The sequence below is a fragment of the Osmerus mordax genome, chromosome 16 (genome assembly GCF_038355195.1).
Source record: "Osmerus mordax isolate fOsmMor3 chromosome 16, fOsmMor3.pri, whole genome shotgun sequence".
NCBI classification, from domain to species: Eukaryota; Metazoa; Chordata; class Actinopteri; order Osmeriformes; family Osmeridae; genus Osmerus; species Osmerus mordax.
Window position 1 is genome coordinate 5,527,672 of NC_090065.1, and position 26,082 is coordinate 5,553,753.

Genomic DNA, 26,082 nt, shown 5'->3' on the forward strand with positions numbered 1-26,082 from the left:
GTGAGCATATTGTAAATGGGACTGTAAATGAACGCGCTGCCTGACTACTGCCAGGGAGGGAGACAGACAAGTAGCCCGTCCAATCATAGCATTCGGCCCGAATGGCATCCAATCAAACTCAGCAACACGACCTACCCTGCGTTTAAGTCTCAACATGTTGATGTTTCCAGATCAATATGGAGGCCACATGCAAGCAGGTGAACCACTGTACCACAGTCTATCATGTGTTGAGCGTTACAGTAGGTGTGTGTTGAGGAGTATTGAGTGTGCGTTGATGTGTGTCTTCCAGGAGTGATGCCAGTGCCGGACCAACAGGCCCGTGACAGTGACAACGCCACCATGCTCAGCCCAGTCCTCAACGCCTCCAACGGGGACGGCTCTGAGGCCGAGACCACCTCCGCTATCCTGGCCTCCGTCAAGGAACAGGTGAGACCCTCCGGCAGACTCTCCCATTCTCGTCTCGTCAGAACAACCAGTGAATGGACATGTGAACATGTAATGAAGGGGTTCCATTAAAAAGATGGTGCGAGTCAGATATAACAGTTATCAGCAAGCTTCAAACAAGCAACCCTCCTACATACAGATCCAATCACCATCTGGTCTATTTACCACACTCTGCTGCCAGCTCAGTTCACCCAACCCTGACTTCATCTGCTTAATTGACAGAGACTTAATATGTATTTACAACAATGAACCCTGTTGACTGTAAGTGATGAGGCCTTACCCGTGCTGCTCGGAGACCTATTATCTACAGAGCAGCTTCATCATAAGGCAATGGTGAATGTCCAGACAAAGATCCATCCTGTTTAGCCTTGCTCTGTTGGGTGACGAAGCAAGTGTGTAGTCAGGTTGACACAGCTGTAATTGGCATCATTTCTTTTCAGGTAGGTGTCTGGGACAGAGGATAGAAACACATTAGGAAAGCCAAACATACTGACGGTCTCCTCAGAGCGGATAGGTTGAATACATTGTACAAGCCCAAGATTCTCTTAGTCCACTTAAAGCTAAAGCACCATGTGCACATAAGTTGTGACTTGATCAGGTGCACATCCACATCCGCCCATCATCAGAGGCCACCAGGAGTTCACTTGAGCCTTTAGACTCACATTCTGTAATGGCGGAAGTGGATACCAGGAAGGAAGATAAGAGGATATTCTGAAATGGAAGTGGATGTTGAGAAATAGGTTCCAGAATGGCAAAGTGGGAGCAGAGTAGGTAAAAATATATTATAGAATGGTAAAGTGCGAATTGAGTGACTGGAGGTAGGCTCTAGAATGGCAGAGTGGGAGTTGATAAGGTAGAAGGACATTGTGGAACAGTTAAGTGGGCCACACAGTCATGTACTGTATGGAGCAGGGCATTCTAATAGCCCTGTGATCCGTGTGTGTGTGTGTGAGGGTGTAGTTATGTCCCTGAAAACCCAGCGTGGTTGTTCAGCACAACTGGAGGGAGGGGGGGAATGATGTCTGTGAGTTTTTGTCTTTGTGTGTGTAAAAAGAACAGCCTGAAGGCAATTACATGGGAAACACTGTGTGTAAAGCAGGTGAGCAAAACCCATTTGGCAAGCTTGCCTGTCGTTCATTTCCGTGCTCCTCACCGCTGTGGACAACATTTGTTAGTTGCGTGAATACTAATACAAACTAGACATTGTTGTGGTGCTGTTCAGTAGGGAGAGGACACAGGCAGGACGGCTCTGCTTCCTGTCCATTGTGGGGCTGAGAAGGGGATGTGGAGCATGAGAGACCACACCCATACTCACCAGGGCAGCCCTATAGTCAGAGGACACAGGTCAATGCCCCCAAAATACATCCCTCATTGCTTCCTTCTTTGCAAAGTCAATTTTGTTTTAATGCCTACAGCTATCAGCGGTAGCCTACTAGTTCAACCTCAAATTCTGACTTCCTAGTTATCTCAATGTCCTCAGAATTACCTGTTCAACGAAGAATGTAGGATACATAAAAAGTTCAAGAGCTATTTGATGCTTTAGAAATACCAGGTAAATGTCCAGCCGTGCTGATAGGTTCATCTTTAGGTCAGGCGCTTGATTGACGCACAAACAAAAGACATCCTGATTATATCTTGCTTTTCACACACTGAGAATGATTCAGTATTCGCAGTTTGAATTTGCCTTCCAATGATCCCCTACATGCAAATTAAATCAGAACACACAGGAGGAGCACCTGGTAGAGTGTGTCGAAATAGCCAACATCATTACGGGGGGGGGGGGGGGGGGGGGGGGGGGGGGGGGGTGGGGGGGGGGGGGGGGGGGGGGGGCGGGGGGCAGGAATATGTTTGGGACAAGGTCGTTATGGAAACCACTGTCATTTTCTCTGAAGCGTTTGCTTCAGAGAATCATAATTTAACAGTAATATGAGAAAAGACATTCTAGTGTTTCAAACTGACTTTGATTTGGGGAATCAAAAAATCGGAGGATGGGAATCTGTTTCCAATCTGTAATTATGGCCATCAATTATGGCCACTCAGACACGATGGGTTTTAACTGACACCAAAGTCATTTCAATCGCTTTTGAGAATTTGAAAAAATACTTTTGGTATAGATGGTTTCTATCTGAGAAATTCAAATGTGAGTTTCTTTGAGGTCAGATGGATTATTATGATAGATTAAGATTAAGTTGTAAAGACTAAATTGTCATTTAGGAGGTGAAATCAAGTAATGTTTCTAATCTTTGGGTAATTTCTAAATGATTTGAACAGATCCTTATTATTAATCAAATCAACAAACCATGATTTAATAAGTCTCCCATTCTTTCAGGAATTGATTGAATTGTTTGGCACCTCTTATTTTAATTGTTGAAAGTTTTCCTGAATTTCATTCCTAAGCCCAGAATCTTGGCATACATGTTTGTTTAATAGATTTATCAAATGGACACAAAAAAGTGATTTACAATATTCATTCAGTGAAATAAGATGGGAGGGGGATGTATGTGGAAAGCACAGAATGTGGACTCCTGCCTCTCACGGTTCCTTTATTTCCAACTGCAAAGAGTTGGCATTTAGTTGTTCTATGTGCGTGTGTTAGTTGACTTGAGGGTAAAAACGGTTAAAATTGAAGTAGAGAATGTCTTGGCAGGGCACCTGGCTGGAGGCTTGAATGAGTAAATCAGACCAGCTTGGCAGAGGAGGGACTGGAGCTGTGCTAGCTCTAAGGCGTACTGCAATGATTTTAACAAATCAGAATTCAGAGTACACTTCAATCTCCACTCCAGCCCTTGAGGTGCCCAGTTGTGGAGTCCAGTTAGAGAAGCTGCTCTGCTACAGTGTGTCTCTGATGCTGGAGGAGTTACTTTAAGAATTTATAAACTAAGAGGTCTCAAAGACATGCTTTGATAACCAGCATTAAACTGTGCAATCCTACTCCAGACTTTTTCTGTATGGAAATATTCATCTATAATTTCTGTAAATTGAAAGAATATAGGTGTCAAGATGTGACCATAGTAAGTACAGCTTTAAGTTTAGGGAGAGTCATTTTTAATTATGTGAAATAAAATTGACATATTTAGGAACTTCTAAACTTGCTGCTCCACTGGTAGGCGTAGCCTATATTAGCTACGACTAATCATTTGATGTTCCACAAAGTTACTAAATTAGCAGTAGATGTGGGGAAAATAAAGCTAGCCAGAATGCTAAATTTAACTTATGTTTTACTGAAAATTACCAAACAGATATTTTTATTTTTCAAATGTGAGTTGATGTAACACAGAGCTTTCGGCCTGTGGAGCTATTTTGAGTGACGACCAAATGGATGCTGCCTTCTCCATCACCCTCTTTTGTTTAAAAGGGTTCCTCTCTCTCTCTCTCTCTCTCTCTCTCTCTCTCTCTCTCCTCTCTCCGTCTCTCCTCTCTCTTCTCTCCTCTCTCTCTCTCTCTCTCTCTCCATCCTCTCTCTCTCTCTCTCTCTCTCTCTCTCGTCTCTCTCTCTCGTCTCTCTCACTCTCGTCTCTCTCTCTGTCTCTCTCTCTCTCTGTCTCTCTCTCCTCTGTCTCTTTCTCTCACTCCCTGTCTCTCTCTGTCTCTGCTAGCTGCAGAGAGTAGTTTCACCTCTGGGTTGTTAGGAAGTCTGAAGGCATACCCAGGATGACATTTTGTAATCAAATTGTCTCCTCCGACGAAGTGAAATGTCAGTCTTAAGTCCACAAGGCACAATTAGCCATTTATACTTGAGGACCACAGCTAGCTCCCCAAGCAACCCCCCCCCCCCCTCTCTTCATCCTCTAGTCGTTTATATTCTCTGTTAATTGGTTTAATAGTGTTTTAGGGGCTCTGCCATATAGAAACTCCTTACAAGCTATTGTCTGCCTCATCCTTCTCTTTTAGCCCTGTTAACTGTCGGGGATTGGGCTTGATTCTCTGGTAATCAAATTATCAGGCCAAGCTTTTGATTGGACCGTGTGGACACAAGAGACGGTTCATTTTGGTAGTTGATGGATGTTTTTTTCCCCACAGCTCTTCTGCAAGCACAAGCTTTAGCAGTCTTTATTGCATGTCCCATAGCATAGGTTGAAAATCCAGCTCTAAGGCTTTAAGACAGTCAGGTTGATATATATATATTTATTTCTCATCATTTAGAACTTGATTCTGTATATTTGTTCATGATTTAGATACTTAGAATGGGTGTGCTGACCCTATGAATATTTGAATAAAGAAATGAGTGGAGAGCAGACTGCTTTGCATACTGTCTGTACTGTATGGGCGTCTAAGTAAAGCTAATCACTGCACTAGAGTCTTTACTTTCTGCTGCTGAGCGGTTAGGGAAGCGGGCTAGTAATCAGAAGGTTGCCAGTTCGATTCCCGGCTGTGCAAAATGACGTTGTGTCCTTGGGCAAGGCACTTCACCCTACTTGCCTTGGGGGAATGTCCCTGTACTTACTGTAAGTCGCTCTGGATAAGAGCGTCTGCTAAATGACTAAATGTCTGTCTGTAAGCCTCTCGTCTCTCAGAGGGCTGACACGTGTGTGCGTACGGAGCTATATTTAAACCCTGTCCATGACATGGTATATTGTGTATTCCCTTTTCAGCCCAGGACAGCCCATAGAGTTTCACTGATGCAGAACAGTTTTGTGTGTGTCCCTGTGTGTTGCTGTGCACGTGTGTGTCTGTGTCTTGGCCACTCCCTCATGTGTGTGCTTCATGTGTGTGTGTGTGTGTGTGTGTACCTGTACGTGCCTGTGTGCATGTGTATGCCCGGGGGGAGCACCAGTGTTCACAGCCCAGGCTGGACGAAGGGAACATTTCTGCTGCCTCAACCCTCCGCAGCACCGTTTGAACTCCTCACTCTGTCTCTGTGTGGAGCTTCTCACACAGGCAGTCTCCTCCCACCCCACCCGTCGCCAGCTCTTGTCCTCTACCTCCTCCCCTATCCTCTCCCCTTCTTTCCACCCCTCTTCTCTCGGTGCCCTTATCCTCCCCTCTCCCCTCTCCTCCTCTGCCCTCCGCCCCCCTTCCCCTGTCCTATCCCCTCCTCCTCCCCGTCCTCGGCCCCCCTCTCTCCTCTCCTCCTCCTCCCCCGCCCTCTCCTCTCCCTTCCTCCTCCCCCCCCTCTCCCCTCTCCCCTCCTCCTCCCCCCCCCCCCTTCCCCTCCTCAGCTCCTGCAGCGGGGGGCGCAGATGGTCTCGAGGAGAGGAGCAGTCAAAAGAGTGATTGGCGAGCGGCGGGATTTGGCAGGCAGGCTGGTGGGAGTGTCCTTTTGTGATGCGATGTTGCATAAATAATGCCAAAGGGGTTCTAAATTCTCTGTTGCCATGGAGACCTTTGTGCCTGGCTGAGCCCCTGTGTTGTGTGTGACTGGGAGGCAGTCACTAGTGTGGGGCTCGCTGCTCCCTCCTCTCCCCCTAATGACGGTTTCTCTCTCTTTATGAGACATGTGAACAGTTCAGACTAAGGACATGTTGTTGATGGGTCACAGAGGTGGAGTATCAGTCTGTACTTTTTGCTTTTCTCTGAAGTATGGTCCATGTGAAGGTATGGCTATGTTTTTATTACAGATTCAACCATTTTTGGTGTCTTTCTCTCTCTCAGACAGTAACAGGTGTTTGGTTCTGTGCTGGAATTGGAGGGAACAGAGCCAGGGCTTTTGTTGTGAGGCTGAGCTAGTTTCCAGCTAAGTAGTTAGCGAGCTACACTGCACCAAGAATTCAGACTTTTTTGGTGCATTATGAGTTGCTATTTATTCTGAAAACACTCAAAAAATAGATTTCTTCAGCAAATAAAATATTAATGGTGCTATGCGCATGTTTGCCCAGATTCAAAAAGTTGCATGCATGCACAATTGTCAACCACAAGTCAACTTTATGAATCGTAAACCATTGTATAGCTTTGTGTCTATAACTTTCGTCTATTACTTTTGTGTCCATTACATGTTAGTATGTCGTTGAGAGACTCACTGTTGTAATTTGCGTGTATCATCTTCAATGTTGAATTAGTGAGCTTGTTGTGGGGCTGTGTTGGGCTCTGGCCCAGAATAGCAGGTGATACATTGTGTTGCAAAGAGTGTGAGTTTGCTTCAGGGAGACTCACTGACCTTGTGTCCGGTGGACTAATTTAAGCGCTGTCACTAAAGAGCTGGACGCTGCTGTATTGAACAATGTTGAATGGAGCTGCCCAGGGCCAAATTAGAGACTTCTTTCTGAAGGGAGATTCTCAGAAATGACTGAAGCACTGCAGCTCACAGTGGCTAGCAGCTAGCTCAGGGGATTTCATGCTAGACACACACTACTGTGTTAGTGTCACTTTAATTCAACCCCTTCAGGATCTCTAACTAATGACCAAAAACCACTGGTGGGTGGAGCAGGAGACTGAATCCAAGATTTCCGACCTCCACCGCACATGCACATTATCAAAAATGTAGTACATGCCTTGCATTTTGTCAGATCAGACCGAACCATTCTGGGACAGAAATGCACATTTTCCATGCTTCTGTCTGGAGCCACAGATCTATTTATAATCTGAAATGGTTTAACTAGCCTGAAATATATCTTACATGGAACCTTTCTTTCAGATGGGCACTACAGAGACAAACGGTTTCAAAAACTTTTTTGTGTGTGAACCCCTAGTCCTGGAAGGCTGAGCATGGAAAGCCAAATTAATTCCCCACTTGCCTTTTATTGGATGAAAACCCCCAATAAAACGGCCGACCACATCTGTCGACCTGCATGCCTGTGTGTGGTGCTTTTCAGACAGAAAAGTCACTGATCTCTTACATAATTTAAGGCCCCCTCGAAAACACTGTGGTTCATCTCAATGAGATGAACCACAGTATCGCATCGCGTCATATATAGGGTTTAGTCAAAGGTGTTGGATTTCTTGTTCAGGTTATAACTTATATAACCTGGCTGCTGCAAGGCCTTGTTCAACAAAGCAGAATTTAAAATGAGTACTGGATTGATTTCTTGATCCACCACCAGCACATTATGCTGGATGTGATGGGGTTTAGAGGAGTTTAGAACAGTGATGCTGACAGTCAAACAGACTCTCTCCGTTTGTCTCTCTGCCTCTCTCTCTCCCTCACTGTCTCTCTTGCTCTCCCACCCTCTCTAGGAGTTGCAGTTTGAGCGACTGACGCGGGAGCTGGAAGCCGAGCGACAGATAGTTGCCACCCAACTGGAGCGATGCAAGCTGGGATCTGAGACGGGCAGCATGAGCAGCATCAGGTGGGTCCATCTGAGCGGCCACGGCCCCTCTCGCTCTCCTCTGGCCTCTGGCTCTCTGTGTCCACCTAGCTCTTACCGACGGCTACCTGCAAAGACTTCTGTTTTCTCTCGTCGCTTTCTCTACTTCTGCTTCCTCCTTCCTTACGTCTGTTACTATCTCTTACATTCTTTGTCTGTCCCTCGTTCTCTTTTCTGTTGAGCTGTTTTTATCTTTTCTCTTGTGCTCTCTCTCCCTCTCTCCCTCTTGCCCCTTCCCTCCTTCTCTCTCCTCCTCTTGTCCAGTTTGAACAGGTGTGTTCAGTGGGCCCCTCCCCCTGCATGTTTTCCTTCATTTGCTCCTCCCAGCTGGATCTTTCTCTCCACGATAGATGCTCCTCAGAGCTGTATGCAAATGCTGGAGGTATTAAGAAGGCAAGGAATTTGGCACAGGTTTACAATGGTCTCACTTATTGTTAGCTATCGATTGACAAGATAAAAAATAAAGAACCACCATCTTGCACATGCAAATATATGTTTTTGTAGTTCTTTCACATCTGATCCCAGAACGGCAACAATGAGGAGCAATCCTGCTATTCTGGAGCACTGAAGTGATAATAGCCTCGACATGCCACCAAGGACACAATGCAACAGAACACTGTCTCTCTGTGTGTGTGTGTGTGTGTGTAGTCCTTTAACCGGTGGGGAATTTCATCCTCAAACCAATTAGGCATCTTTGTTATTGTAATTCTCAATTTAATTTGAGACAAAACAATTAACTTGATGGTCTTTAAATTCTTTATCCTGATTTCTAATTAACCACTCGACCTTCTAAGCTTGCAAACCACCATCTCTTTGTTGAGGCCTATTTACCAGGACTCAACATTGGGGACGTCCAGTATGCTACTGTAGCTTGTGGTTTCATGAAAAAAAGAATCTGTTGTGCAGGCCATCCTATATGAATAATGCTGTAGCTTGATTGCGAGTTGTTTGGTGGGAATTGAACATTGTGAAAGAGTCCATCTTTGACAATCTGGCTGGGTGTCCATAAGCCTCTATAAGCTGAAAATACTCACCATGTCCAAACATGAAACACGAAACTGAAACAATGTGATGCACAAATTTCCCTTCTCAGATATGTACCTGGCACTTTATGAAAGTAACTTGGCATCTCCAGAACAATGCCAAAACACAAACCAGTAAAGGAGGCATGGGTGTGTTGAAGAGGAGAAAAAGACCAAAAGAGTTGCTAGAGATTCTTCTTTCAGTAATGTCTTTGTTTGTGTCTTAATAAGTCAAGGCAGGTCAAATGTCTGGTGTGGCATATGCTAACTAAAAACAACAGTCAGGCATATGGTACTTCATCAATTAAAGATGTAGTACGCCGTAAAGTTTGTCTGCTGCTTTTGGATCTCAGTTAAAGGGACAGTTCACTGATATCAATCTCCAGTTTTCAGATCTCCAGGACTTGATATAACCTATGTCTGCCCCATTTGCCCCATTATCTATTGAGTTGTGTTCCGTCAGCAGAGACCTGCATTAGAGGGCCCACTGGCATTTAAGGTCACTGGCTGTCCATTTAGCTTGTGTTGTTTCAGGATTGTTTCAGGGAGCTTTTCTCTGAGCTGACCAGACAGAATTGGTCCGCCTGGATAGGAAGCAGTTTTCCCATGATGCCTTTTCCTGACACTTGTATTACCTTGAAAGTGTTTGTGTGACAGATTCCCACTGAGTCTCTCTCACACATACACATAGAAAACACTACCCTAGGGAAGTACTTTAATCTGTACCACCGCACTTTGTTGAACTCTTAATATATAAATATTTTTAAGATATTCATACTGTTTTTAGATATTGTAATGTTGTTGTGTTATATGTTGTCCCTCGTTGCACCAACAGGAGTAGCACTCCAAATGTCGTTGTATCCAAATACAATGACAATAAAGGCTTTTATTATTTATTATTATACCCACAGATAGAATTGAAACAATAGATGTTCTTTTCTCTTCACGTCTCTATTCTCTATTGTTTTTCCCCAGGTTATATGCATTCAAGCTGACTGAAACATTAGAGGTTCATTGACTGACATTTATCCAAGGGCCTTACAGAAATCCCTCTCAGCCTTCCTCCATGACTGACAACCCATCTTCAGTCTGTGTATTTGTGTGTGTGTGTGTGTTTGTGTGTGTGTTACAGTGTCATTAAGACACTTTGTTCTTGGCTCCATTAAACAGATAGTGTTTAGAGGGATCATTTTCCTCTCTATACTAACTGGTTCTACCTGTCAGAAAGAGGTTTGTCTTGAGCGACGGGAGACTCTTGAACATTGATCCTCCTCCTGATTCTGAGTCAACTGAAGGGCATCCGCTGCTCCTCTGGTGTTCTCGCGTCTTCGGGGGGCGGGTAAAGGTCACGGAGGTCGTCCAGGGGGTGATAAGGCCTGTGATTGAGAGGCCGGCCCTCAGATGTGACATCCACCTGATTGGGTATTCCCTCTAGCAGACTCGGAGCAGATAGAGACAGCAGTATCTACAAGTCAATATCCTGGACCTATGCTGGACCTGGACTCAGCTGATGTCAGCCAAATGTCTAGTGTGCTTTCTGAGTTGATCATTTGTTGTTGTCTCCTGCCCTTTAGGATGTTATAATGGGTTTGGAAAAACTAGTGCAGTGCCGGTTTGCGGTACAAACAGACAGACAGACACATACATACATTGAGATTCCTGCCTTTATAGTTTGACATCAGCATTGTATTGTTTTTCCAATGGAAATACTTTGTATTATAAAATACTAGTTTGCGCTAAGCTTTTTCCACACTGAATCATGTAATTTTTAGCTTGGTTATATTTAGGCTAACATTTGTCCTACATATTTCACATCCTTTACACTTTAAAGATTGTAGATGTCATCATCTCTATTTGCCTAAAACTGCTATGACACTTATCTTGCCTCACCTCTTCCAGCAGTCATCCTCAGTAGGAAAACTAGACTATTCCCAGAGGGCAGAGTTACAACTGCTGGTGTTCTCAGCCACCTCTACTTCTGTGGTTTGGCTACTGTCCTCCACATGGAAATACTATTGGCCATATGGCCAATCGAACATGACCATTTTCTGAAATAGAACAGGACATCCTTGTCAGTGTCTAAACCATTTATTTCAAGGTATCTTTTAATGGCTGATTTGCTGGCCCACACACTGTTTTAGTAATGACCAAACAGGGACTCCCGTGGGCAGCACTCACCTGGGTGTCTCCTGGCTAACAGCTGCTGCTAGCAGGCTAGCATGGCTTGGCTCAGCTCTGGTCCAGCCCGGGCCAGCCTCTTCCCAGGGTGAGTGTTTGTCTGGCTCTAAACGCTGTCTGTCAGGCACAGCGAGGGCATATTAAGCAGAAGCTGTCAGAGCACTTTGCTGCCAGCTTAGTCTCACAGTCTCCTGTGGTGTCAGTGCATACTGCAGTATAGGCAACACTCTCAGATGGAGGGGGAGAGTGAGACATTATGGTGGCACATCAGCTGTGGTTTTCAACTGTTGTTTTTTTTCTTCGACCAAAATGGAAATTACCAATGTGGAAATCTGGAAAGTTTGAATACAAATTCTGTTTTCTTTTCATCTGTTTTAGCCATTGGATAAAAAAAAAGAAGAAGAATAGACACCGTGCACAAAACAAAACTTATTAACATATTAATCTTTCTTTTATCCGTTCAGTCTTCTGATAGGAGATTGATTTTCCCCGAGCAATAACGGAGACTGTAGAAGAAGGTTGTTGTTGTGTTTTCCATTTCAATAAGTGCAAAAAAAACGTGTCCCGCCTTTGAATCGCGATCATGGGAAATTGTATTATTCGTCTTCTAAATGCCAATGCTCACAAGGCTCTGGCATCTTTATGCTTTGATGAAACATGGCTGAGCTTCTATTTAAAGGGCACTCAAAGGCAATGGCTCTGAATCATGAAAAGGCTGCCTCTCAGGTGAATAGATTGCTTTTAATGGGATCTGAACCGTTTGATAATATGTTGATGTGGACATCAAAGGACTGCATCCTATCAAGGATCAAGCTTCCATCTATATCACTTCATATTTCTGTGTGACATTATAAGGTCCTTATATAGCGTGACCCTTACATGTCTGTCTTGTACACATGCACAGACATCCTCTCTCTCTCTGTGTTCTCTCTCTCCTCTTCTCTCCTCCCTTCAGCCCCTGTCGACCCACCCTTCTCTCTGTTGTCTCTCTGTTGTCTCTGTCTAACAGAGCTATCACCTGCATCCTAAAGCCCAGCGCCTGGTGTGTGATCCATACGGCTCCTCCCTATCGATCCATCGAGGCGACAGGGCTAAATACTCCTGCACGGGGAGGCAGGCAGTGAGAGATGGGGGGAGGAGGCGGTGGGGGTGAGAGAGAGAGGGGAAGGGGTGATGGATGCCTGCAGTAATAAGTCCTTTAAAAGCCACCACCCCACCTTCCGCCCCCCCCTCCCCCTCCCCCCTCCTGTGTGGACCCTGGAGTGCCTCAGACAGAGCCTGTCTGATAGCAGAGGATATTAGGCTTATTAAGGGTGTCTGGGCGTGAGTGACTCACACAGACTGGCTCATACAGTAAGGGGAAGAAAAAGCATATTGATCTGGCGCTAGGTCTGCCCTTCCCTGAGCCCACATCAAAGACTCCCAGAACGAGAGACTGAATGCTACTTGCTGGATGGCGGAGTAGGAGTCTAACTTAGTATTTGGTTGACTCACTGATTGGATGGTTGTCTGTCAGGCTGGTTGACTGGCTGAATGGTTTACAGGCTCAGTGTTATGTCTTTAGCTTATCTTGGCTGGGTAGCCTGTAAGCCCACTCATGCTGCTGATGTAAATATGCCAGGTCCTGAATTCAAAAGCATTAGACTTCAGCTAATACCACTGTAGCCATTCAGGCAGTTGGTGGTATCTGCCATAATAGAGGCCAAGATGAAAGAAAGAAGACAGATAAATATAGGTTTTCAGAATCTTCCTTCTCCTTTCCTCTTCTCCCTCCTTTGCCAAACTGCTCCTCACTTCAGATGGCGTTGCCATGGTTACATTCCATAAACTGGCATGGTTTCTTGCCAGAGAGCGAGTTGACGCTGAGCTGATGGGGAATCTTCTAGAGCCATACCATAAGCTGACAAACACCAAATCAGAAGCACGCAACTGTGTCTGTTACAGCTTACAGCTGGAAGACGCATGGCTATTTTGGCTTCTTTTACTGTTGGCCTGCCGAAAAGACTGGATAGCTGCCATAGAGCAATATAGCCTTGGCTGTATCTCTGCAGTGCTGATAAGGGGAGATGGCAGAGATGTGAGATAGAGGAAGCCAGGCCCAGATTGGATCTGCTCCTCAGCCTTGGCATCCACCTGCTGGCCATGGTGACTGGAGGGTTCCTTCGCCTGGCTTGCAGTTGCTTGGGCTGCCCCAAATTGGAGAAGAGACACAACAAGATCAACAAGGCTGGCAGTAGTTTTGTCTGTTAGCAAGAGGGGATCAAAGGAGTAAAATAAATAGATGTGTAGTGTGTAGAGATGAAAATACAACTCAACACTACCAATGGTCTTGGGTTTTCTCTGAGATGACTGGTTAAGGAGTGAGAAAGAATCTCTGACGGCCCATATTCTGGCTCATCACCAACAGGGAAGTGTCTAATTTAGTTCAGCAGGGATCCAATTAGTCCAATTAAAGGTGGGTAGATCACTTGGTTGGAACCAGCGTCTCCCACCTACACTGTCTTAATCATCCTCGGCAAGAAAGGTCATCATCGCATCACTTCCTGTGGACAGGAACTAACCTTATAAAGTACAAAATGTTCTATTCAGCTAATAGTTTCTACCCCTCAGGCTAATTTGCCACAAGCTGCGGGCAGACCTACCACCTGAAACTTCATGTTACACTGCACATCATCTGCCCAAAGTCCAGTCTAAGATAAGATGAGAAAAGTGAGTGTCTCCCAGGGTCTGGGGGGGGGAATGAAGTGGTCTGTCCAAAGTGAGGAGAGAAGAACAGTGGCAAAAAGGCAGCAGGAGCAAACAATGGAGGAAAAGTCAAAATGAATTACATTTCAATAAATAATTCATGTTTCTTCAACTTTTTAAAAACTGTATAGAATGCCACGCCATGCTGCATTTTGTAGATAACCAGATGGAAATACTATACCTCAGCACATTCTCTGGAGTCCTTCAGCATATGCTGTCTCTGCAGCTTGAGCCTAGAGCACAGAACAGTTGGTTTGTGATGTACAAGATGGAGCATACGACCAGGCATAGTTCTAGGACCCCACTGCCACACAGTTAGACAGTAATTAGAGTTCTATATAGCTGTATAGGGATGTGCCTCCCTGCCTCTTTAGTACTTGTTTGCCCGTTTCTCTCTCTGGATCTGCCTGACTCTCTTTTCAGGAGCTGGGAACTCCTCCTGTGAAGCCGTCCCTTGACTCAGCACATTTCAAACCTTCCACCTCAACCTTTTTATCTGTTTCTCCAGTGGGATCTAAACGAGCTAAATGCATTTTCAGTTAGCTAACGCTTTTCTGCTAGGTGCTACATCCCACCTAGCCCTGATTGTCACCGTAGCTTTTTTTGTTCAACCTATTATTCCACTGCTTTTTATTCAATGTGCCTGGCCATTGTGCCAAGTCCGGATAACAGATATTATTCTACAGTGGAAAATAAATTGATTATATAAACTGGATTCATGTGTTTGGTTGGATGAAATGACCGCATTTCTCTGGCTATGTTTTATTGCGATATCCTTCCCTCTCTTATCTCTCTCTCTCTTCCTGCCTCTGTCTTTCTCTCTGTTTCTATCTGTCACACACTCACACACACCCTCAGAGAGGATCCTACATAGTGGTTAGAAGTGATGAACTGCAGATGTGGCATGGCATTGTTGGATGGTTAGACTGAAATACCCTAGTCATGTTTAGCCAAACTACAGTTGTCCTGAGCACTGGTGCTTTGGGCTTGTATTTATATCTTAAACGGTTATCTGACAGGGGACTGTTCTCAGCGGCGATGACAACCTCAAAAGTAACCCCCTCCAAAACCATCAAGCTCCTAAGGATCTTCAATGACCCTCTCTCACTGGGACTCTGAAATGGGCTACTCTGCTCTCCAGACCAAAACAGACAGGCCAGGACTTTCAACTCAGACTCAAAACCATGTGTTTGCCACTTTTCTATTAATATAAAATCCCAGTACATACACTCACAACTACACAGACCATCAGGTTTATTCATAGTCAGGTTTTATAAAGTATATATTTTTACCAGTAGTGTGGGTCTCATTATAGCATTAAACAACTTTTGGGCCCGGAGAGACCACTACAGCATCCATGTGACAAATGTCTTACTAGGACTGCCTGGGAGCTCTGAGAGTTGAGTACTCTGGTTTCTAAATGCCACACAATAGACTACATTTTAAACACGAAAACACACACACGTACACACACTTAATTTAAACAGGTATTTGTGTGAAGTCAAGACTGTTTTGTATTTATTTTACACCTGAGGCGATCTGGGCATTGTAGCCATGTAGTCTTTGTTGTGCTTCTTGTATAAACTTGTATTTGGTGGCCCTAGTCGGCTCTGCGTAAAGGATAATAAATGAAAAGTGACAGGATGCACTTTTGGGTGAAGGTCAGGTCAGTAGGTAAGGTAAACAGATGTTTGTGTGTGGGTCCAGAGAAAAAAGGTGTGTTTGTGTGTGTGTATATGTGTGTGTGCGTGTGTGTACGTGTGTGTGGAGGTGTGCGCAAAAGGATCAGGCTCTGTGAAAGTTCAGAAAATCATACTTTTGTGAGAAAAGAGTGTGTGGTGCAGTCTAACACAATAACACAAACAAACACACCATTGGAAAAGGTTTGGACTTCTTCTTTCCTAGCTCAATCCTACGATTCCTGTTTGAGTACACCCCTCCTGCACTCAACAGTTAAGAGACAGTTAAGAGATACCAGCCTTGTACCTTGTGCTAGAGTAACAGAATACATTACCATCAGCATAATTGCAGAAGTGAGTGAAGGGCTTTTATTGATTGGTATCATGGCTGAATAAAATGGGTACAGTGTGTGTGTCTGTATGCGTGTTCACCTGTGTGTGCCCCTTAAGCAGTATTTTATTAACTGTGATTAAGTGTGGTAGTAGATAGTGACCTGCAGCTGGTACAACAGCTTATCACACCATCCATTACTATTTTCTTTGCTCTTTAATTATCCATTCCCAGCCAATTGATCTGTCTGCTGAATCAATAGGAGAAACTGTGTTTCTCAGCCAAAGTTCATGGAGCTATTTAGAGATACTGCAGTGATTATACACCTGACCATAAGAGACTATGTTTGTCCTATCAAATACCCTGTCTGAGAAGACGTATCTATGGTTACATGGAATACACTATGTTTTCCTTAACAATGTCTAAAAGCCCGAGTTGCAACTGGCTTTTCCTGTGTACCAATGCAAAGACAATAGATGAGAAAAGTCCTCCCTATGTGTAAACATGCTCAAAGCCGTGTTTATGAACAGAGCTGAGAGCAGGTAGCTTGGGCATTGTTATGGTGTTTCACCTGCTCAAGGTGATGGCTAGACTTTGTAGCCCTGCATAACTATCAAGCCTTAACTGTGACGATGGTGACACAACGTCTTGCATTTTTATCCATCTTTGAGACGAGGACGTGCAAGGAACCAGACACATTCAGTGTCAACATCTCATTATGCTTCGATGTTCCGCGTGACTGGGCTCTTTCCACATAAAGTGTTGCCCAGCCATTCTCTAAAATTGGGGTGAGGGGAAGGTGATGTGTATTATCATCCTCTCAGCTCTCTCTAGAAGAGTCTACTCAAAACCCCAAACCCTGTTTCCTTCCTCCTCCCCCGAAGCTGTGTGTGAGTGTGTGTCTGTGCTGGTGCTCACCCGTGTGTGTCGTGTATTGTTCAGTTAAAGAATGACTGATGAATGAGGGGCCGGTAGCCCGGCACTGGGTCCTATTAACATTTGCGGTTTTGTCTCTATTCTGCGATTGGTCACCCCAATGCAAACTCTCACAATATGAAGGCTCACATCAGCTCTCTCAATGGGTGAAATCAATGGCATGATTTAGCAGCTGCTGTTGGCCTGGTTGCCCGACTATCTGTCCATTCAGCGGAATGCCGAGAAGCAGGTTCTAACTTTTACTAACATAATCCCGATATATGTCCACACCATTTATCCATGTCCAATCCATACGCAATGACCCACATATCTGCCCCTTATAGTAGCCCTGACCTTGAATATGACCATGCAAAACAGTGTTGGTCTATAGAACACCTCTATGCACTGTATGTATGTGAAGGTTTTACTTGGATCCAGCCATGTTTGTGTTCCACCAGTGTGACGCTACTATTGATTAAAGGACTCAATACTCCACTCCAGCTCCCGTCTCTAGCGGATCCATAGTTATTATGATTTTTGTTTGTGTGCCTCAGATCTGTGATAATATGCCATCGATCTGAGGCAGGTTATTTGACATACAGAGTTAGTTTGCTGTGAATAGGGTGGAGTACACAAAATAAACAAACTACAGCCCTTGCAAAAAAGAAACATACACACAAAAACAGGTTATTATATTCATTGTCATTTTAACCATGTTCTTTGTCCTCTCTCTCGCAGTTCAGCAGATGAGAAGTTTCGCTGGAATAACCAAGGTATGTTTTCCATGAACTACTCTGTCATTGAAAATAAGATCTACCTGATATTGTTTGCAGCTCCGGCTTGCAATGAAAGTAGAGGAACACTGCTAGATGGCTAGCAGGCTGTGTCACAGTCATTGTTGTGTCGGGTCATAGTGACTGGGTCTCTCTGTCTGTCTGTCAGAGGGGAGGATGGATGGAGGGGAGTGATTGAAAGGGTCAGGCCAGAGTGAGAAGCAAACACGTTCTCGTCTTTAGGTCTTTTAAGTATCGCACAGGCACAACTCAGAGAGTTGCCTAAAGCTCCAGGCACAGCATTTTAGCTGCAAAAACCGCAGTTTAAAATCAGATATTCTGATTGAAATGTTCCGGATTGAGGTCCCGTTATAGCTGGAGAACAATGAATTAGTTCGGAAATAATCTTTCTAACAGAATCACTCTGTGAGTTAACGTGGTACATGCAGTTAATCACATAATGAAGCCTCTAATGAAGAGCTCTCTGTTCCCAGTGCAAAGCTTTAGTCCTCCCTGCTGGTATCGATGAGAGATTAATGCTGATTTTAAATCTCTTGTGTAAGGCCTTATCCCCTTCCTTGGCAGTCTTTGGCTGGTCAGCCAGTGCAGGGGTTGATCAGGTGGTTTGTTAACTGGCACACTGACCAAACAAATGCCCAAGAGACCTATTTCAGCTAGCTAATTATGTTTTTTTGTTGTTGATTTAGCTAGGTCTTAATGTTGCTTAGCTACAGGTAACATGGGTATCACTTTCCACATGGTCTTTTAACTGTCAGTGTCTGGTAGGTTTTCATGATCTGAGTGTTTAAGTGTGCGTGACAGACCACAGCTTTGTGTTTAGCTTACTGTAATGTATCTTACAATATTACCATAGCTTAGCTTAGCATAGTCATCACCAACATAGTCATCACCAACATGGCTGATTATATTAGCTTAGCGTTGGTGTGGTAGCAATTCATTTTTTCCATGTAATTTTCTGTTTAGCATAGATCACTGTTTAAGGTTTGTGTGTGTGTGTTCTGGTTGAAGATTGTGTGGTAACAAGCTAGACTAATCTTGTTTCCCCTCTCAATGCGTCTTGTGCAGATGGTCAGAAAGACATAGAGGAGGAGCTAACGACAGGGTTGGAGCTGGTGGACTCCTGTATCCGCTCCCTCCAGGAATCTGGCATCCTCGACTCCCAGGAGTTCTCTACAGGCGACAGTAAGAACGCCCTTCGTCCTTGTGTTTTTACTAAAGCCAGGTTTGAGCCAGGTACCTACCTTTTACCTGAGGAATAAAGTAGTTTTTTGTCCATACACACCAAAGAGACAAGGTGATTTGAATCTTATCTTTTGCAGATCCAGCCAAATAGCCCGATATTTTAAACAAAAAGAAAAGAAAACTAGCAACTTTTAATGCAACTTTTTTTTTTTACTACAACATTTCAAGGCCGCATTATGTCTGTCAAGACTTTAAATGTCAGGACAAATGTCAAGTTTCATCTCTACAATATCACCCGGAAACAGACATATCGTGTGATAGGTCTGCCTCTGAAGTGTCAAGAAGAATGTCAATGCCTGAATGTTTCAATCAGCTCCTGAAGACTTTCCAGATGTCGAGCAGTCTCACCCGTCTACCTCCTCCACAAGCACAAGCCGTTGTCTTCTTGATTCATTCCCTCATGCCCCTTCTTTATTTGATCCTGGTGATGATATTCATTTCCTCCTAAAAGCCACCAGGAGAGTTGGACCTGTCAGGAAACATGCAGCATATGTCAGGGGTTTGAAATGTAAATGATATCTCAGTGAGATGTCAGCGGGCCCCCTTTGAACATAAACGTAAGAGGAATGTACGATTTCAAATCAGCAGCTACAAAAGCAATCACACTCACATTCAGTCTGCTGAAAAGATTTTCAGAGGTTTTGTGCAGGGATCTGGAGACTGTGCAAACAGCATGGTTTGTTGGTGTGTGTGCGTGTGTGTGTGTGTGTGTGTGTGTGTGTAAGCCGACACGTGCCCATGCCTCTTGCTCCCCACTCCAGCAGTGTTCTATAAATACCCTCATGATGAAATATTCAAATATGTTGATAGAAAATGCAGGGCACGCATTAGATAAATAAAAGCATCACTGAATGCATGAGGCACCTTGGAGAGGCTAGCAGTGTCCCTCTGATGGACTACACAAACTCACACACACACACACAAACTCACACACACACACACACACACACACTGACAATTTAACGACACACATACCACAAATGTCCAGTAAGAGGCCATAACCATGGTGTCATTCTCTCTCCCGTCGGAGGGATTATGTATTTATGACCTACTCAGCTCCGTAAAGATGTGCGAGCCGGAGGTGATCAGAGCAGCATCACTGGGGGGCTTACTCACAGTGCTATATCAGATGAGTGTCATATGTTAAATAATACACAGTCACCAATCAGAGTCACACGGTCATGTTAAAGAGCGGATTTTGTGTGTGTGTGTATGAATGTGTAGCCCACATTTGGCAGATTTCTAACCATACCCTCTAGTATTAGATTACAATAGTTAAACTTCCAACCAGGTCCATGCTAGCGGTATGATTCAAGGCAGCCTATAGCAAAATGAAGAGTCCTCCCTGGTCAGACTAACATTGTTAAATACACTTATAGAACAGGTCAGCTGGAAACAGCTTAGACAGGTATTACATATTATTTAAATGGCATCAGTGCTATGTAATAACACTCAATGAAGGGATACCCAAGGGTGAGACATCACAAGTATTTAGGCTGTAAGGTATTGAGGAGCTAGGTTTTGTAGAGAAAGGGCTTCCAGGGTAGTCTGGTTGTCGGGAGTGACCAGTGTAAGACGGAAGGCCAGAGGGGTGTGGTTTCTAGTTTCCATTCAAGTTGGCCTCATTCTGCACCAGCAGAGCTCAGTGACTCCTCGTTCCCCCCCTATGAATTATGCATGCCCACTCCATCAGAGATGGGAGAGAGAGTAGATCGAGTAAATAGTGGGTGAGGGAGAGTGGAAGGTACAAGAGTACAGTGCTTGAGTGTAAGGGGAGAGAGAGAGAGAGAGAGAGAGAGAGAGAGAGAGAGAGAGAGAGAGAGAGAAGAGAGAGAGAGAGAGAGAAAGAGAGAGAGAGAGAGAGAGAGAACACATGACGGAAAGATGGAGAGAGCAAGGGGGAGGGGCAGGAGTGAGTTAAAGTGACAGACAAGCACAAGGGACAAAAGATGGTGAAGGAAATAACAAGGCAGTTTAAGAGGGTGTCCAGCTATTCACGATTCATTTCAAACTTGTTGTGTACTATTATATAATGTATTTATTCAATTCCTTTATCTCTTCTTTTATTCCACAAAGGACAAGGATTGCTATCCCAGAGTGCACTGCAGCTCAACAATCAGGATGGGGGACTTGGTTATTCTGCAGGTTACCACAGCAACCAGGGCCTAGCTCTTGGGGAGCAGGTCACACCCCGCAGTGGTCAGGTGGGCGGGGCCGTTCACAGCTACAACCAGGTGTGTTTACACACACACACACAATGACTCACCCTAACTAACACACCAATGACCGCAGCTCTAATGTCAATGACTTTGTATGACTTTGACTTTCGGCTCTCCTTGTTCCGTTTCCTAGGTGACATCTAACCGGGCGGCGGCTCAGCTGGCAGCGGGCGACTCCCCCTCTCAGTCCCAGTCAGACCCCTTTGCCCCCAGCCATGCCAGCGCCTTCCACCTGCCCGACGGCCCGCCCCCTGGAGGCCCCAGCATGTACTACTCCTGCGCCACCCTTCCCGCCCAGCGCGTGAGCTCTCCTCTCTCCATGCAGGCTGTGGGCTCCCCGACCAAGCTTCAGAGGCTGGGCTCCTCTTCAGACATGCCCAGCTACGCAACTCTCCAGCGGGTGTCTTCCCCCAAGCAGTCCCCCAGTCGCCTGGCCAAGTCCTACAGCACCAGCTCCCCCATCAACAACCTGTCCGGTCTGGGGCCCTCCTCCTCCCCGGTCCACATGGGGGCCATGGCGGGCGGGTCATCCCCCCTCCACCACCTCAGCTCCACCGTGGGAAACTACGCCACCCTGTCGCCCACCAAGCGCATGCTGCACTCGGCCGCCGCCGACGGATACAAGATCTCCCACGAGCTGTACGCCAACGCCACGTTGCAGAGGCCCGGCAGCCTGGCAGGTGGGGCTGCACCGAGAGATATACTCGGTGAAAGAGGCTGACGTAGGGGTGTAAACTTACATTTACATGTAGTCATTTAACAGACGCTCTTATCCAGAGCGACTTACAGTAAGTACAGGGACATTCCCCCGAGGCAAGTAGGGTGAAGTGCCTTGCCCAAGGACACAATGTCATCGGCCTGGCGGGGAATTGAACCGGCAACCTTCCAATTACTAGCCCGATTCCCTAACCGCTCAGCCACCTGACTTCCTTAAATGGGATACATCTGTTAGGGTTAGCTTGATTTTGATCCCTTCACATGTGGTCTCAAATCTACCAAAGTGTATTTGTAGTTTTATTGGACTGTTCCATGTGTTGATGTGTTGTGCCTCCCAGGTTCTAGGGGGTCCTACAGCAGCCAGCACAGTCACCTGGGCTCAGAACTACGCCCCCTGCAGTCCCCGGAGCATCACATCGACCCCATCTACGAGGACAGGGTTTACCAGAAACCCTCTCTCAGAGGCCTCAACCAGGGACAGGGTAGGTGTATCCCTGCCCTCTGAACTGGGCAATCCTGTTCATTATTCTCAGGGCTAAGTCCCCATCTGCACTATGCACTGACTGAATGATAGGCAAGGGATGAGACTGAGCGACACACCTGAAACCTTTAAAAGCATTTCATAGCTTATCATTTAACTGTGGCCCCCAATAATCCTGTCGTCACTCTTCAAAAGTGGCACACAAAAGGTATTTGCCACAATGAAACTGGAAATAAACAAATATTGTGCAACTGAATGAGGCCATTGTGTGGAAGTTAATGGTGTTCAAACTGTCAGTGCCCTCATCTATCTCGTCCAGATGGACCTTTGAAAGTGGGCGTTCGTTGAGCAGGGTGTTTTTCTGTAAATATCACCACTAGGAAAAACTGCTAGGAAGAGCATGAGCTTGTTTATCAACTTCTCACATCGTTTAGCTTATCTCCTTCTCCTCAGATCAGGTACAGTAGGTAAATCCCATTAGGATCCCAACGGCAATTTGCTTCCTAGTCACGGTTCATTATATAATTTGATATGAAATGGAAATTAATTACAATTATGTGAAATAGAGGCCAACCATCGGGGTCAAATGATCCAAACTGTTCCGGTTTCCAGCTCTCTTAACAAGGAGATGTGTTTTCTATTGTCGTCACAGTGTCTAGCTAAACTTCAAACACATTATAATAGTACACACTTCCACTTCATAATACACTTAGTAATGATGTATAGTATGTGTCATTATATCCTCTGTTTGACTGCATGTTCTTACTTTGACTTTGCTTTCATCCCCTTTCTTTCCTCACCTCTTATACGCTCTGCTGTTGCTTGTGTTGGTGGTCATGGTGTGGGTGTGGCTGTTCTCTCTCGCTCGACATGCGTGTACGTCTGTGTTTCCGTGGGACTGTGTCGCATGTGTGCATTTGTGTGCGTGTGTGCCTACTCGCTCATTCCTCCCCCCGCTTAGACCCGGTGAACCAGTTTTGTGAAGATATCCTGAACTTTCTACTCTGTCCCTACTTTCCTGTTCCTGCCATAGCCCCGTCCTCCCCCGGTGTTGACTCCATACCCTTGCAGCGCACAGGAAGTCAGAACGCCACAGGGACCTATCAGAGGGCCAGCTTTGCCACCGGCGCCGGCGACTATGGCAACCCCTACCGCACGCTCCAGTTCTGTCCCTCCACCGAGTCACCCTACAGCAAGTCAGGCCCCGCCCTGCCCCCGGAGGCTGCGCTCGCTCGCTCCCCGTCTGTGGACAGCATCCAGAAGGACCCCAGGTCAGTCGCCACGCTCCCCCTCCCCCTCGCTAACCCCTGCCCTCCAAACCTGGGTCCAATACCATACGTTCACATACTAGGCGTGCACTTGATTTATGGCACCCAGCACACTGACACTAATGAAACAGTGTCAGGCATGCTGCAGGCATCTCAGCTCTGACATAAATCAAGTGAGCCAAATGTATTTGACCCAGGTATGCCACCCTCACTCCTCTACCTCTCAGCCAGGACACAGATGCCCTGTCTCAAACCCCTCAGCCCCTCAGCCCCATTACCCTACCGGCCACACCCCCATTGTACTGTATGCACATCAGACTCAATTCGACAGCATTCGGACAGCCTTCCAACCAACCAATCACAGGGCATGTTGGAGCAATTGTGGAGGTTGAGCCACACTGCTTATAGCTGTCATATGCCCAGTGATGTCAACCAGTGAGCAGGGGGTATGGGGTAAAGGGTCAGTTGGGACAGGGTATTGAATACTGACCACACAAGCCCCTCCCCTGTCTGTCTGCCAAGCTTGACTGAGAAGCCTGAGAACTTTGGCACTGACTGCTACTTAGAGAATGACGCAGTGTATTTGAAGGACACAGGAAGCTTGTCCTAAACCTCACCTCTCCTCACCTTGGGCTCTTTAAACATGTACATGCTGTATGTGTCTGTCCGTGTGTGTGTGTGTGTGTGTTTGTGTGTGTGCGTGTGTGTGCTTGTGTGTGCGTGTGCGTCTGTACAGACTACAGCAAACAATTATAGCCCAGGCTTCTCATTGACACTGTGGATTGTGTGAGGAGCAAGTGCTTACAGACATTGAAGATAGGACATTGAAATTATTTGAATCTTATATCACTACTGTTTTTATGTCTAAGGGGGAATCTAGGAATTGTTATGCATTCTCTCGAAATGTCAATTTTGCCTTTACGTTCATTCACCATTGTTTGTCTTTCTGTTTGTTTCTCCTTTTCTTTCTTTTCCCCACATTGCACTGTATCTGCTGTAGCCCTGGTGTTGACTTTTACAAGCATCATTTGCCGTTTGCACTCTTATCAGTGGATTGACTTGTAATGCATTGCATTTGCTGGCTGCAACCAACTCATACACAGTCAATGATCTCAGCTCAGTTTTTATTTATCATATTCATATTCTGTTAAAGGGTGGGTCTCGCCAAAACAACCAAACCTAGTGTCATTATGTCACACTGATACTGGTCACTGGATCCTGTGATGCTAGAATTAACAACAATAGTTTTTTTTACACCATCGCTTCTGCCTTGATGTAAGGTATGGCTTATGAAAGTTTGCTATGTTGCAATGTTGGGTTTATCTAGATTCAGATCAATATGTTGAAATATTGAAGATAAACCATATCACTATAGGACACCTTGGTATAGCCCCATATTCAATACACCTAAAAGTTACTCGGCATTAAATACTTATTTGAAAAGGATATTGAGAGGATACTATACTCTTCAGAATAACTTAACACTACTCACCAACCTTTTAGGTCTCATTCTTACCCAACGTCGTCTCAATCCAACCATGACTGTGTTTTAGTAAGACCCCTTTTTAACATACACCTCCACCTCAAACCAGTCACCTAGTGCATGTTCTGAACCCAGTGTGAGGATGCAATAACAAGTGTTAAGAAAGACAACAGTCCAGTGAGTATTCTTCCTAATCCTTCTTGTCCAGCTCCTTTTGTGCGAGACACCGATACCTTTTGTTTGTTTCTTTCTGCCTGTCTCTCGGTAGGTACGACCCTGAATTCCTTGTGTGGAATCAAAATCAAGCCGAGCAAAGAATGACAAAGTAATCCAACATTTATTTATTATATTCTATACCTCTCATTCACCAAATCTGTCCTTCATGTTTATATTATGCAGACAACATGTCCTAATGCAGGTGGCCTAGTGGTAGTCTCAATATGTATTCCATGACATTGTCTTCTGATTTACATTGACACTAAGCACCTGTTGGATGTATTGGAAACACAGTAGTGATAAACCTTATTGAACATAAAGGCCTCACTTGTGTCCTAGAAGTAATTCATTCAAATATCACTTGAGGTTTTCCAGAAAGTGCAGATAATTGATCATTATCTACTGGATCTAGCAGCTGATGAACTATGTATTTCTCGTCAAGATCCATTTCAGTGAGTTTAGCTTTGCAGTTCACCCCTCTATTTTTTGAAGGTCAATATTTTAGGGGGTGTAAGGGGGGGGGGGGGCGGATAAACTGCAGATACTTGTGCAAGTTGGATGACTGAATTAGAGATCCATTATCCAAAGGTTACCCATTTTTCTTCTCTCATTCTGTTTGTCCTCTCATCCCTTCATCACCTCTATGTTTCTGTCACCATGGTTTCTAAGTGTGCTTCGTTGTGATGGTTTCCTTCTGGGAGTTTCATCCGAACACTGACACTAACAGAAGGGGAAGGTTTGCAATCATTCCCTATTTGTAATGATCTGTTTCTTGGATGTTGCTGACAAATATATTTACAGCTGACCAGTGTGTAGACATGTATATTTTATACTGTATATTTGGGTGTATGTGTGAATGTGTGTCTATGTGTGTGTGTGTGTGTGTGTGTGTGTGTGTGTGTGTGTGTGTGTGTGTGTGTGTGTGTGTATGTGCTTGCCTGTGTGTGTGTGTGATGTCGTTCCCGAGATGTAGCAGAGGTCAGTGATGACTGACACACTGTGACCTTTATATCATCTCCAACAGGCCCGCTGGGTCTGTCTGCCAAGATCCTGTTCACCCTAGATTGTATGAGGGCCTACTGTAGATCACAGCTTGCACACAGTCAC

The 26,082-nt window shown here is 45.2% G+C and overlaps 1 protein-coding gene across 1 annotated transcript in view; it reads left to right on the plus strand.

The window, feature by feature from the left end:
* Window positions 1-26,082, plus strand: part of ctnnd2b (catenin (cadherin-associated protein), delta 2b) — a 56,434-nt gene that overhangs the window by 10,848 nt on the left and 19,504 nt on the right. Inside the window, exons 2-9 of the mRNA XM_067252779.1 lie at window positions 290-426; window positions 7,555-7,667; window positions 17,294-17,328; window positions 18,415-18,531; window positions 20,668-20,825; window positions 20,944-21,490; window positions 21,866-22,009; window positions 22,970-23,279. Of these exons, the coding sequence (XP_067108880.1) occupies window positions 295-426; window positions 7,555-7,667; window positions 17,294-17,328; window positions 18,415-18,531; window positions 20,668-20,825; window positions 20,944-21,490; window positions 21,866-22,009; window positions 22,970-23,279 (1,556 nt within the window). The 5' untranslated portion in view covers window positions 290-294. The remainder of the gene's footprint in view (window positions 1-289; window positions 427-7,554; window positions 7,668-17,293; window positions 17,329-18,414; window positions 18,532-20,667; window positions 20,826-20,943; window positions 21,491-21,865; window positions 22,010-22,969; window positions 23,280-26,082) is intronic.